This window comes from Salvia splendens, chromosome 19 (genome assembly GCF_004379255.2).
Source record: "Salvia splendens isolate huo1 chromosome 19, SspV2, whole genome shotgun sequence".
NCBI classification, from domain to species: Eukaryota; Viridiplantae; Streptophyta; class Magnoliopsida; order Lamiales; family Lamiaceae; genus Salvia; species Salvia splendens.
This window is the reverse complement of record NC_056050.1, coordinates 19045208-19059438: the sequence shown is the minus strand read 5'-3', so window position 1 is coordinate 19059438 and position 14231 is coordinate 19045208. Positions and strand designations below refer to the sequence as shown.

Here is a 14231-nt window from a genome sequence, read left to right as displayed (position 1 = left end):
CTCTCAATACCGTATGTTCAGTATAAATTAATAACAACGGTATGATATCACATAGTCGGTATATACCTCCTTTTCGGTATATACCCAATGTGCGGTATACGAAAATCTATACCTTTACCGTACCGAAGTATATCAATAAGGTATCATACCGTACCGCAAATTGCGGTATACCGCAAATTCGGTATTTTTCGGTACGGTAAGTGTGGTAGTACGGTATTTCGGTATATTTATTCAGCCCTAAGTCCACATGTTAAAAAAAGGAAATATGATCACGTTCAAGTGGAAAGGAAATCAAGCCATTACCGTGAAAACCTATTTCCCCCTATAATGTTTACCATACAATTCAGAGAATCAAGAAAATGAAGTACATCTTCAGAGAATCAAGAAAATTTGACTTTGATTTATGTTTTTACATTATTTTGTTGATCCGAACCAATGGAGTAGTCGTCACAACGCATCACTATATGTAAGTTATCACTTTTCGTGGATCAGATAACAAAGGGATGGAGAAAAGATCAACTCAGAGGTAAAGTTTTTTTTATTTATTCTCTACACTCGTTGAATTATTATAGTATTTGACTATTATAATTACTAAGGTCTATGTTTTAAATTTATGGTCGCAATAATTTTAATGAAATGAGTAGTTAAAATAAATTAACAGATTTCAAGTTGTTGTACAAATAACTGAATCAGAATTGTGATGGTAATTTACTGACAAATAATCCTACAGTTAATTAAGATTTTTCTTAAGAAAAAATTAGAGATTCATACATGAGATTTTAATCAACATAAATACGAGATTTCATATAAATCAAATGAGAATTTACATGTAATCATGAAACAAATATTTATTCTAATTGAAAAGGTTATTTCATTTTATGAAATTTATTATGAAAATGTAGTAATATTATTGTGAAAATAATAAAAGCAACAAAGTCTTATTATATTTTGATAAAATTTTGAACTTGTGTCTTATATATTTAATTTTATGAAAACATATTTGCGCATTGTGAAAATCATAAAAGCACCTCTACTAGGAGTCGAACCAAAAACCTAAGGTTTTTAACCATCACACAATAAGAGTGTGAGTAATTCGTAAATACTCCTCTATTTCGTGTTAATAGAATCGTATTCTTTGTTGAGACATTCCAATTAATATAATAGAGCGAATTCATGAACAAAAGCAGAGGTGTTTATATAGGTGTTTATTAATAATATATTTATATATTATTTCAATTCATAAATCAATTTTAAGAATTATTTCCAATTGCACAATTAATATAACATTATATCTACTGTTTTAGAATATATAAACATATACTCACTCCGTCCCAACAAAATAAGGACATTTGGGACGACGTCCTTCTCTTTCTCTTCTCTCTATCTTGTGTCAACTAAAATTCTCCAGAGCTAACATTTCTTTTTTCATTAAAAATGTACTTATTTAATCTTTTTATTTTTTATGCTACTGAATTATGGCTTTTTATGCTAAAAACAAAATACAAGAAGAAAATAAAGTATATGTGGATCAAAACTTATCTTCACATAGAGCTAACCCCACTTTTTTACAGATTTGAATAATGCATGTCTGCGTGTGATTTTTATTGTAGTGGCCGTGTGAAGTTGTTGAGAAGGTGATTGAAAAAATGGCCTCAATTGAGAGAGAGGCGATGGAAATCAAAGAGTCTGTTGCTATCCAAGATCATCAGTTGCATAGCAAACCAAAGCCTCTATCTTCTGACATTGCACACAAGAGCAGCATTAGCATGGTGGGTGATGATGATGTCTTGCTCGAGATGAAGTACAAGCTCACTTCTCTCCAAATTGCCAATATATCTGAAACCATGTTTTCTTTACATGGGAGTGTTTCCTGAAGATGAGGTTATAAACATATCAATGCTCATCAAGCTATGGGTAAGGAAAGCTCGGAAGAGAGCGCAAAAAGATTCTTGGAGGATCTTATCAGTAGAAATCTCCTTTCAATTGATAAGTTGGGCAAGACTGGAAACATGAGAAGCTGTAGGTAGAATTCATGAGTTGGTGCGGGATTTGTGCTTGAGAGAAGCTGATAGGGAAAGGTTCTACGTTGTTGTTGCAAGACACACTGGATAAAAAATGTGCAACGCCGCATTGTTATTTCTAAAACAATGTCGAAGGATGAAGCCATACACGTGCTATCGTCCGTGTCACGTGTGGTAGTGCGTTCTTTGATATGGAATTCTAAGGACACACCACCACCTCTCCATTTCAGGCTGCTAAGGATAATCAGCTCATCTGGTATGTCTCGATTAAGAGCAAATGCAGAGTTTCTAGAGAGCGTGCGTCAATGATACAACACACGATTGCTTACTTTCTCGACAGATTTAAAAGAGTTTGATCTACATGGTTCAGTCGGTCTGTTTTGGAATCTGCAAACATTAATTGTTATCATGATCTACAAGGAGTTCCCACTTTCCACGCCTTCCCTTTAGTTATTGCAGATGTGTCAACTCTTAAAAAAATTGTGGTGATTGTTTGTCATGATCGTGTTGTAGAATCTGCTAAAAGAATATTAGAGGAACAGATAGAATCATATAGAGAAGAAGAAGAAGAAGAAGAAGAAGAAGCAATTCAAGTGATAGTTATGCTCCCAAGCAGGTTCAGAAAAGGACCAAAGAGATTGAACAGTCTTAACTATCACCTTTCCTACATGCAGAACTAAGCTACCGCCTCTTTTGTATTTCATACTATTTCACATGGTAATCACGTGATGATAGTAGCCACGTACGTTTATTTTATATTAATTAATCATAGATTAATATTCTAATTTAGTCAAAATTTCAATAATCGTCCGTTGACCGTTAGTTTTTTACGGAACTTTCTAAAAGGACTAATCCGACGATGATTTCATTTGTTTAGGACTCGATTTTCAGAAAGTGAATGTTCTGGACCAACTTCATATTTCGTCCATATGTATAGGACCAAAAGAGTACTTTACTCTTTATAATATCTCATTCAAGATTGAATTCAAAATTGAAATACTCTTTTTATATTTTAAAGATTTATACACCAAAATTGTTCAGGTTTTAGGCAATTTATTCATTATTGATTAGCTAGTCAAAACAAATTATTTTTAAACCTATGTCTAAATAGTACTCCTTCATTCCCATAAAAGATGACACACTTGGGTAGTGGCACGAGATTTTAGGAGATGTTTTTTGTGTGTTAAATGAAGAGAGAAAATAATATATTTATACTAATGTGAGAGATAGTTTTTTCAGAAAAATGAAATATGATATTTTTTATGACACAAACTAAAAAGAAAAGTGTGACATCTATTATGGGACGGAAGGAATAGTTAGAAGTTGAATGCTCTATCCTCATGGGACGGAGGGAATACTTAGAAGTTGAATACTCTATCCTCTCATTAAATGGAGTATGAAATATTTGCTTTTTGATGTGAGATTTATATAATGTTATTTTATGAGATAATAATGAATATAGAATAAAATAAAAGTGACGATACGCTGCTGTTTTCATTTTTAAAAAGTAGATATTTTTGATGGGACACCTCCGTTTTATTTTTTAATTAGATAGAGAGGGAATCAGTTTCTATGGGTACAATATTTTCACATACTTTTGGCTATATTGAAATAGCAATGTCTACTTGCAATGGTAATTTAAATATAATAAAAGTGCATCAGTACAATTTATTTTCTTTCAATATATTCAAATGTAGTATATTAAAAAATTATTATTAAATAAAAGCAAAATTTGTTCTTATTTCAACTAATTAATCAAGAGACACCAAGCAAAACCACTACCAAACATTCCATTTCTTACCTATTGGATCGATTTAGAAAAACAATTCATAAAGATATAAAGAACCAAACTCCATCAATTAGTTACTAATGTACAAACTGGCGTATTAAATGGGCAATAACTCAAACAAGATTACCTCTTGCGAGAATAATTTGTTTCTGATAAATACAACATTCCTTCTAAGGTTGTATATAGTACAATCAATTGCTATTATATGCAAAATATATATGTATTCTCACTCACTTATTGTTGAATACAAAGAAATATGGATTCAATGCCCAATCCGAGTTAGATATTCAGGATATTCTGGTTAAGTCGTAAGTGAATGAGAATGCTAACACAAAGTGTTGTAATTAAGCGGATATTCGGGATATACTCGATACATAGAAATATGGCATATTCAATGCCCGACTCGAATCCAAACCAAATCACATTACTGTATTTATCAGATACATTATATTCGTCGGTGAAATATTGTCCAGTTTTGCCAATTCGGTCCATCCACAAAATATTGTCCACTTTGCTCTTTTTTCCATTTTTAATAAATGATTCCCTATTTCCACTAACTCATTACACTCAAATTTTATTATAAAATCAATATATAAATGTGGGAATTACATTACATTAATTTTTTTCACTCACTTTTCTTCACATTTTTTAAAACCCGTGCCGTGTCAAACATGGACAACATTTTACAGACGGAGAAGTACATGATACCTGACGTGAATCTAGCATATGCAATACCAGCAACCCGATAGACCAGTTGGGATATCCTAACTTTTGTTTCTGACGTAGAGATGCGGATTGATTGTGACTTTATGGTAGATCTCATTATTTTATGTCTTCCTTTTGTTCATTTGGTTTCTAGTTTAGTTTTGATAGTATGGAGGATCCCGACTTATGGGAGCTTCAGTTTGTATTTTCATGTTCTTGCTTTGGATTCTAGTCACTTTTGGGCTTGGATCATAGAACGTTATATTTTGATTTTATTCACGGGTTGGGGGTTTGCCTAACCCCCCCAACATGGGTGTTTTTGTTTAAAAAAAATGAAAAAAAAAACCCGATAGACCACCCTTATTTTTAAGCATAACAAAAGATTCATTTTATACTCACTCCGTCCCAAGGAAGATGACCCCTACCTTGGGCGGCATAGGATTTTATGCAGCTTTATTTTGTGTGTTAAGTGGAGAAAGAATAGAGTAAAAGAGATGAAATAAAGTAGACATAAAATATATTTCTAATTTAAGTAATGAGTCAATCTTGATTAGAAAAAAAAAGAAAGTGAGTCATTTTTAATGGGATAGAAGGAGTACATGATAAAACACTTAGAAAAGCCATAGGTCATGTTTGGTTGTCAGGATTCTGTCTGGAAAAGTAATCTGATTCCTTAAGTTTTAAATTTCTGTGTTTGTTTTGAGTTTTAACCAAACTGGAAAAGTAATTAGAATCCTAAAAACAAGAAAAAATAGTACAACTTTCCGGGATTATGAATCCTAGTTTTTCTTAGATATTCTTTTTCCCAATTTTAGGATTCTTACGTATTTAAGTATTTAATAGAGTGGAGTATAATAATAATAATAATAATTATCATTATTATTATTTTGCATAAATATTTTTAAAAAATAATTTAAAATTATGAATCATACTCTACATAATTTCATTATAATAATTAAGTATAATTACACAATATTATAATAATGACAATTATTATTATTATTAATATTATTATTATATTCATAATTGTTATTATAATTGTTATCTTATTAAATAATTATAATATAATTATTTAAATTACGTATCATATAATATAATAGTATTATTATTAATAAAATATTATTATTAATTTATAAATTAATAACTAACCAACAAAGACTTAATGAAATTTTGAAATTATAAATTTTATTAAATTATAATAATAATAAATAATTATAATTATAATTATATATTTAATTATAATTATATAATTATAATTATAAATAATATAAACTAATAAATTATGAATATCTTAATTAAATTATTTATATTATCATTATAATAATAAATAAAATAATAATTAGCATATTATTATAATTATTTTTAATTAATAATTTATATAAAGAATTTTAATATAATAATAATATTATTATTTAATCAAATATAAAAGTTAAAATCTGGATATTTTTTTAAACACGGTATAATAAAATTGTTAGGAATTATATTACTAGTACTTAGAATAATTTTCTTTGTCTAAACTTTCTCAGGAGCCAAATATGGCCATAATATATCATAGTTTAATATTTTACGTGTTTCAAATTTTATGGGACTATTCATAATTTAATCAAAAATTAAATATTTACTACAATACCCTCGCCGTGGAGGTAGAACATTTATTATGTACCGTCGATCCACTGGAACGCGAGATCCTAACCGTAAATCGCGTCTCCTTCATTTTAGGTTTTAAAGGTGTCTGCCGCTGCTTCAGAGCCACCGTCTCTGCCTCTCTCTCTCTAGCGCTTTGAAATCTCTCCAAGATCAGTGGGAGGGAGAGAGTAAAGGACCTTATCGTTAATATGGCAACGCCGGAAGTTCCACTCCGCTACGTCGGAGTCGATCGGAGCTCTGCCGCCTTCCGCCTCATGAAACAAATGGTAATCCTTCCGCTTCATTCTTTTATTCTTATCTATTTATTTATGTTATTCGTGTTACTTCATCAATTATTTTCTCCGAATTACATGAGTTAGCTGAAAATCAATGTGAATTTTGTAGTTCCGCAGCTGAGACACGTGTTTTGTTGCTCACAAATTTTGTTAAAATGCTCACAAATTTTGTTGCTTAATGTAATGGTTGTTTAGGGATGGGAAGAAGGCGAAGGGCTTGGAAAAGAAAAGCAAGGAATCAAAGGATATGTAAGGGTGAAGAACAAGCAGGATACTTTAGGTCTGCCAATTTTTGCACCACTTAAGCTCTGAAATTCTTTTGATTTATAAACTAATGGATGATTTTGATTTGGTTTATAAAGGTATAGGAACAGATATACCAAATGCGTGGGCTTTTGACACCACTCAGTTTGACAGTATCCTCAAGAAACTGAAAGTGGTAAATTCTGCATCTTATTTCATTTGTTGTATATATTCGATGTACTTTGTCCCATATCACGACTCATAATTGATCAATTCTTCATTGTATACTTTGGCAGCAAGTGATTGAAAAAACAAAGGATGAAGGTACATGAAAATGAAATTTGATCTGGTTATTGGGTTTGTATAGTAATGATAGTTACATGACATGTGATTCCAATGTGTTTAATAGATGATGAGATAGATAGAAATGAAGATGCTGAAAAACCCAGCCCTTCTAAGGACAAAAAGGAGGCAGTTGCTAAGGTTACTCGACCTCAAGGGAGGTCAGGCTCTCTTGAAAAATGCTGATTTTCTTTTTTCTATACCTAATACTCCCTCCGTTCGCGAATAGTAGTCCCGTTTTTCTATTTTATTCCGTCCGCAAATAGGAGTCCCGGTTCACTTTTACCATAAATGGTAATAGGATCATACCTTCCACTAACTCATTCCACTCACATTTCATTTAAAAGTAATATATACAAGTGGGACCCCATTTCACTAACTTTTTTCCACCCACTTTTCTTAACATTTCTTAAATCCGTGCCGTCATGAAATGGGACTTCTAATGGAGGACGGAGGGAGTATATATTATATTGATTCAGATGTGCATGATAATGTGCGTTCTGATATCAAATATCCAGGTATAAAAAAAGAGAAAAGGGAAAGACTGTTCGTGCATATTCCTCTCAAGATCTTGAAGGAATTCTTGTAAGTATAGTTTGAATGCACCTTTCCAGTTTCTGTTATTATGCAAAAAAATATGTTTAGATAACTTATTAGTGGTATTACTGCATCCATTTTATATTCGGAACTGGGATGTGCATTTCATCTAATTTTTCATTTTGATTTTATCTCTAAGTTCCTGGATTTATTCCTGTTCATATTGCTGGAGATTTAGTGCTGTATACTGAAATATAGGCTTAATAGCACAATTTTTAGTTGAGCTAAATCAAAGAGCTTTTAACTACTAAGCTTGGTGAGTGAGTTATCGGGTGATGTCATGTCTTAATAAATTTTGTGGTTTGGGATGGTTACAAACAAGATACAAGTTACTTGTTGATACGATGGGGTTTTAAAGGAAACCGATGAACTAGAAGAAGATATGATCAATTGTATATACCTTTTAGAGTGACCCGACCTCTGCAATTCCATAGTTGACTAGCTCTAGGGTTTCTGGTAATAATCTTTGGTTAATGGTTACCAGTCTCAGCTTGGCGTTGTAGATTGAGCTCTCTTTTGATTAAGTTGGAATAGATCCGATTTTGACTTTATAAAGCCTTTTTGAATGTCATAAACTTAATGGCCTATACCTATGATTGGTGAATCACGAATGTCTAAAATATCTTTAACCTTTCTCACTAACATATTAAATGAAATTATTGCCTTAGGTGAACAAGTCCAAGGCTACAGAGACCTGTAATGCTCCAGAAGCATCACAGGACGAAAAGTCAATTGAAACCAGTCTTCCAGATGAAGAAGGTAAGCTTTGATTCGTTTTGTCAAAAGTAATGCCTTGGATGGGGTTTATTGAATGAAACCTTCTATGCCTAGCTTCCTTTCTGCTGTGATAAAATACCTTGGATGCTAATACTTTTTTATATATTCCAATTACATTGATAGATGAATGATATAAAATACGAATTTTATTAAAAAGTGAAAAGTAAATCAATCACATTAATCCAAAGATATTGAAAATTGACAGAAATAAGTTTGAACATACCATTTTAAAAAACAAAAATGAAAATTCGAAGAAAAATAAAAATAATGCAAAAATGAACATGGGGCTGCTGAGTTTTGAACATGGGTGGCGAGAAAGAGAGACATCTTCTCCCACTAGGCCAATCTCACTTGTGTATTAATTCAATTAATTTATGGAGTATAATAAATAGAAAAACTCGGCATGATTTCCACGGGCATTTGGCCCAAGTTGATGCCAATCATGGCGGCTCGCCTTCCCATAATGCGGTGAGCTATCTGCGAAAGTTCGTGGCTCGTCGAATTGGCCACTTTTGTTGATGCTCTCATATTGGTATCTCAATGTTTTAATTTTTCTTAGTCCCCGACTGGGGTGCCGAACTGTTGAGCTGTGATTAATTGTAATATATCCTTTATAGTCTGGTATTTCTCATTAATTTTCTGAACTGGCTTTGGCAATGCCCATTTTCTTTCTTGTTTGTAAACAAAATAGATTAAATCAAACTTGCATTGCATATTGATGAATTATATTGGCTGCGTAGTCTCATTCTCTTCTAATTTTCAGTTTTTCAGCCTTGTCAATCTTAAGCTGCATATAGTTTTAACTGTGAGAATCATTTAAACTAGCTGATTATGTTACTTGTTATTTTGTTGACTTCAACCTAATTCTAGTCAACAGTCATAACATATATTGCTTGTGGTTTTAGAAATTGGATTTTCTTTTCTAACCGTGTCTTAAACTTGCACTGTTGTTTGGTCAAGAATTATATTTGGTGCATATCTCAACCTATGAACGCTCCCAAACCTCATGTTATGATCTCTTATGTACAAAATTTCAGGAAAAAATCAAGATGTTCCCATAGATTGGTGGGGCTTCAAACTTGGGTTTGTCGTTGGAGGTATGCTTGGTGCTGAATCTCGGAGAAAGAAGTCCCTTGAGAGGACCATGTTCAATGAGGATGATCAAGAAAATCTTTACAACCTTGCTCAGGTATGCTCTTATGTTTGTAGCTGATTATTCTATAGATATCTGAACTTCAAGGCTCTAGTGCTTGAACTGCTTGGCAACCCTGTTAAGCCAGTTATTTTCCTGATTGGATAAAAGTATAGGATTAGGGACTGAACATGGCAATGAGCCGTTCTCCATTTAGGGCCATGAATGATTGGGTAATTGGTCCAATTCTTGTTTTCAGTATAAACCTTGAATTGGAATTTGTACGCTAGGAAGTAGTCTTTTCAGCAATCTGAAAGTCGAATATAGAATCAATTGTCATCACCTCTATCACATCATACTGTTTTCATGAGGACTTCAGAAGTGGATTCTGCTTATGAGTGCAAGGAATAAATTCTCTGGACACCTGCATTTACAGGGCACAAAGACATCTGGAAAACAAGGGCTTGGTATCAAGGACCGTAAAAAGAAAATTGCAGGCTGCTTCTTTGAAGGGAAAAAGACTACTTTCGGTGATAGCGACGGGGAGGATTCTTCTGATTCACATAGTGGAGTGCAAAGGAAACACGAAAAATTGGAGGTGGATGTGGATCCTGCACCGAGGCCAAAACTGAAGAAACTGTGTAGACAGCTTCTTGGACAGGTATCATCTGTTATATTGTGAAGCTGCTTTTTACCTAATCTGTATATACTCTGCTGATTCGCTTCTTGCTGCAGGCACCTGGGGAGTCATTGAAGCTGAAGCAGCTTAAAGTACTTGTTGATGAACATTCACCTTTGATGTTTTCCAACTTATCAAAAGAAGAGGCTCTTACATTTTTAATACAGAAGGTATAACATTATTTCTCCAGAATTGTGATTCTCTTGGCCATTCTCTATTTTCGTGATTTATCTCCCAGTCCCTGTCGAGCAAGAATCACTTACTGATTTCTGTTGCAGCTTGAAAACAGTGATAGGTTTTCAGTGAAGGGGAAGAACGTCTTGCTGGTGAAAAGAACTTGATATAATCTGTATGTATGGAAGTTTACCTACCTGCACTCATGTGTACATTGCTGCTGAGAGTAAATGATAGAAATATATTCACAGATATCACATAACCATATTTGTCAACCAAGTACGGGGGTCGCATAATCCTGCGGGTTTTACTGTACGTCCACCACTGGAGAAGAGTCGATAAGAAGATAGGCCGTGTTAAAAAAAAGTCAAAGAGTTGTTTATTTGAGTAATTGAGTAACAGTGAAGGTGTATTGCATCATATATTTAGTACTATAGCAGAGGAATTTGTCTCTGTTATAATTTTGCTTGAAACAATTTTGTGTAGGACAACTTCCCATTTTTGATTAATAGAATAATGTCGTAGTAACATGTGTTCTCTTCTTCTGGTGAAACTTATTAGCTACATCTCTATAATTATAATTAAAAAAAAACACCAATTAGCACTGTGAACCCAAGCCAGTTTTCTGAATTAGGTCTGAATTATATGTAACTGGCTTGTACAATTTTCTTTCCTATATACTTACCCAAGAAATCATATCCATTGAAGTAAAGTGCTTCTATTTCTGCTCTACAACCACTATGAATCATTGCGGCTAGCTCTTCCTTGTACGTATCCTGCAAGATCTCGGAGGACTCTAAGCTTTTGGCGATTTGATGATCGCGTGGCTTTAATGAGATCAAGGATTCTTCCGGTATGAGTTGGTCGATGTCATCTTTCCGCAGCCCGAGCCATTTGACATTGCAAGCTAAAACAGGAAATGAGTGGGGTTTTCAGCTACAAGGATTTACCAAAATGGTACTAACACAGCATGGAGTAATACCATATCGGTATGCTTCCATCCCCATTGTTACACTTCCATACTTGAATGTGCACAATATTGCCAATCCAGCTGGATTCCTAAATAACCAAATACAGAATGGTGAACACCTGCAACAACTGAAATACTCCATGTCTTTAGATGGGCACTCGTACCAGTCAACAAGGGCTAGAATCGGTAGTTGAGGGAACTCCCGGCTCATCCGGTGCAGAAGAAATCTATTTGGCGATGCAAAACTTCATGACATTGGACTAATATCTCAATAGCATGACACTTATCACAATGTCAATGTACCTGGTCCCGATGTCTGGATATCCTTTGGCTGTGATGAGAATGCACGGAATTTGGTTGAAGAAGCGATCCTCGGCTAACCTCTGAAATACAGCATGCTGTCCGTATCCATATTTCAATAACTTGTTGCAAGAGAAGGATCACAAAGTTCAGAAAAATGGAATTTACACACCTTCTCCACCACAATGATATATCTAGCATCACTCTTCATAATCAAATTTTCCAGGAAATTGAGGTCTCCGGAGATTGCATAGCCGGATGATCCACAAACAGAACAGTCAATAACGTCTCGATTTGGCTCCTTCACATTAAATAAAACAATATTTGGATCACGTGTGGAAAGTAGAAGCAGCATCAAGGTGGTGCATATTATTTGTATGTACAGAATAAAATGTTACTACATGCCTGCAGCATAAGGCGCCCAGCAACTACTCCTCTGCTCGTAGCCATGATGCCGAGGCTATAACGGCTGCATCTCAGCAATGCAACCAAATCTTTTATCGCATAAACATGAGATAGAAATTTCATTAATCTTTGCTGCAGTGAACAATAGGAACTGAGAAAAATCTAAGTTAATGCACTAGAACATTGATCCAGCTACTAATTTCGCACGATTTTACTCTAATACGATTCGTTTAACCATCATTAGGAAACAATTGGAATTGGAATATTACTAATGCTGACCTTGGATGCTACGGTTAGCCTGTAACTGAGAGGTGAAATATTGTGGCGAATCGCTTAGCAATTTGTAAAACAACTCCCTCTGAGTTACTTTCTTCTCTTGACCCAGAATCTGATAACACATTTCCATCACCTTCCACACTTCCAGCCAAAACTATTAGAATCAAACAACAAGACTAACTATTGTTGAATACGAAACCTGAGCAATTTAACAATACCTCTGATCAATGAATTAGCACTGTTCTCATTCATCAAAGACTTTGTAGAAAACGATTCCGAAAGAAAAATCCTCGTGTTTTCGGTCAGTAATGCTCTACTAACTCTGCTATTGCTCATCCTCCTGCTAATCTGCTTGCAGATTTACAACTAGAATTGTTAATTGCGGACTTAATTGATTTCGCTGTGTTCTAATTTCTCCCTAAAACCTACTCACATTTCGACTAACAACTCCAGAAAACATTGAATTTAGCGGGAATTGAGAAACAAATTACGAACCAGAGGTAGATCTGATACTGATGGAGTTGAGGAACTGAGATTTTTTAGGAAACTAAGGATTGCAACTTCGATCCTGAGTCGAACCTGAATTTTGCACCAAACCATGCGAAAAATTAAATGAAGAATCACAATATAAATTGAATGAATACAGAAATTAAAAGCAAAGCACCTCAGAAGGAGGAAGGATATCGGCGTAGCAAATGTGTTGATCTGAAAAAAATATGGAGTTCTTCAACAGGTCTCCCATGTTGTCGATGCGAAGGTGAGAAATTTGTGATTTATGTTTTCGCGGGCTAATTCGATTTTTGATTTAGTGATATTTTTATAACTTGGCCCTGGTTCCGGCTCGGCCTTTGATATTCTTGTATAACTAAAATTAACTAGATCGCCTTTGGTAATTTTACCATAAAAATCTAAGTAATTTCATAGAATAGAATTTAAAATTAAATTATTTTAAATTCTTTATTTGATAAGAAAATACTCCCCCCGTCCCTAAAAGTTTGCTTCATTTTTCTATTTCCGTCCGTCCCACAAATTTGTCTCATTTCACGTTTTACCATTTTTTGTAGCGGACCTCATATTCCACTAACTCATTCCTACTCACATTTTATTATAAAACTAATACATAAAAGTAGGACCGACATTCTACTAAATTTTTCAACTCACTTTTCATTACAATTCTTAAAACCCGTGCCCGGTCAAAGTGGAACAATATTTGGGGGACGGAGAAAGTATTAATCAAAATTTGGTATTGATTGATTTTTTCTTCAATTTTTATCTATATAGTACCCTCTGTCCTTGAAAAGTATGAACTATTTCATTATTAGCCCGTGCCTGAAAAATATAAATTTTCTAATTTTGGAATATTAAACAATACACACCTCTACACATTATTTTATTTATAAAAGACCATCTCCAATGGTACCACAAAACCAATCCTATTATAGGTTTTTGAAGAAAATATACCTATCTTTAGGTTTACAATAAAACTGTACCAAAACCTTTTAAATTTTGATTTATCTTATTCAAGACCAAATCATTTTATATTTTTAAAATAGGAAAAGGGAAGGATGAGAAATCAAAATACAAAGAAACAAGAAGATATGAAATAATAATCTAATTTAATTTAATTTATATTTGGTTAGTTATTAATTGGTGGACTGGTCCATACTAATACAAAATTTTTATTGATTAGTTAAATTGATATTATGTCTAACTTATATAAGTATTTGCTTAATACTAGTACACATTTTTTTTAAATAACAAATCTATAATATTGATTAATTATGCTTGTAGTATTTTTATTGCATTTAAATTTTTTAAATTATGTTAATTTTTTATTTAGTAAAAAATAGATTTCATATATGTTTATATAAATTAATAAATCTTATTATTTTATTTAAT

General features: G+C 33.1%; 2 protein-coding genes across 2 annotated transcripts; one reads left to right on the top strand and one right to left on the bottom strand.

The window, feature by feature from the left end:
• The first annotated feature begins 6235 nt into the window (after window positions 1–6235).
• LOC121778113 (G-patch domain-containing protein 1-like) lies at window positions 6236–10911 on the top strand. The gene is made up of 12 exons (XM_042175407.1): window positions 6236–6428; window positions 6633–6717; window positions 6800–6876; window positions 6977–7004; window positions 7090–7183; window positions 7541–7607; window positions 8288–8378; window positions 9434–9585; window positions 9965–10189; window positions 10264–10377; window positions 10486–10556; window positions 10633–10911. The coding sequence occupies exons 1-11, from the start codon at window positions 6351–6353 to the stop codon at window positions 10546–10548; spliced, it is 1074 nt and encodes a 357-aa protein (XP_042031341.1). The 5' UTR covers window positions 6236–6350; the 3' UTR covers window positions 10549–10556; window positions 10633–10911.
• Window positions 10912–10991: 80 nt separating this feature from the next.
• On the bottom strand, window positions 10992–13090 carry LOC121778112 (meiotic recombination protein SPO11-2-like). The gene is made up of 10 exons (XM_042175406.1): window positions 12997–13090; window positions 12828–12911; window positions 12551–12680; window positions 12336–12473; window positions 12057–12145; window positions 11824–11952; window positions 11655–11749; window positions 11516–11578; window positions 11364–11440; window positions 10992–11288 (listed from the first exon to the last, which is right to left on the bottom strand). The coding sequence occupies exons 1-10, from the start codon at window positions 13072–13074 to the stop codon at window positions 11023–11025; spliced, it is 1149 nt and encodes a 382-aa protein (XP_042031340.1). The 5' UTR covers window positions 13075–13090; the 3' UTR covers window positions 10992–11022.
• Between the last annotated feature and the right edge of the window lie 1141 nt (window positions 13091–14231).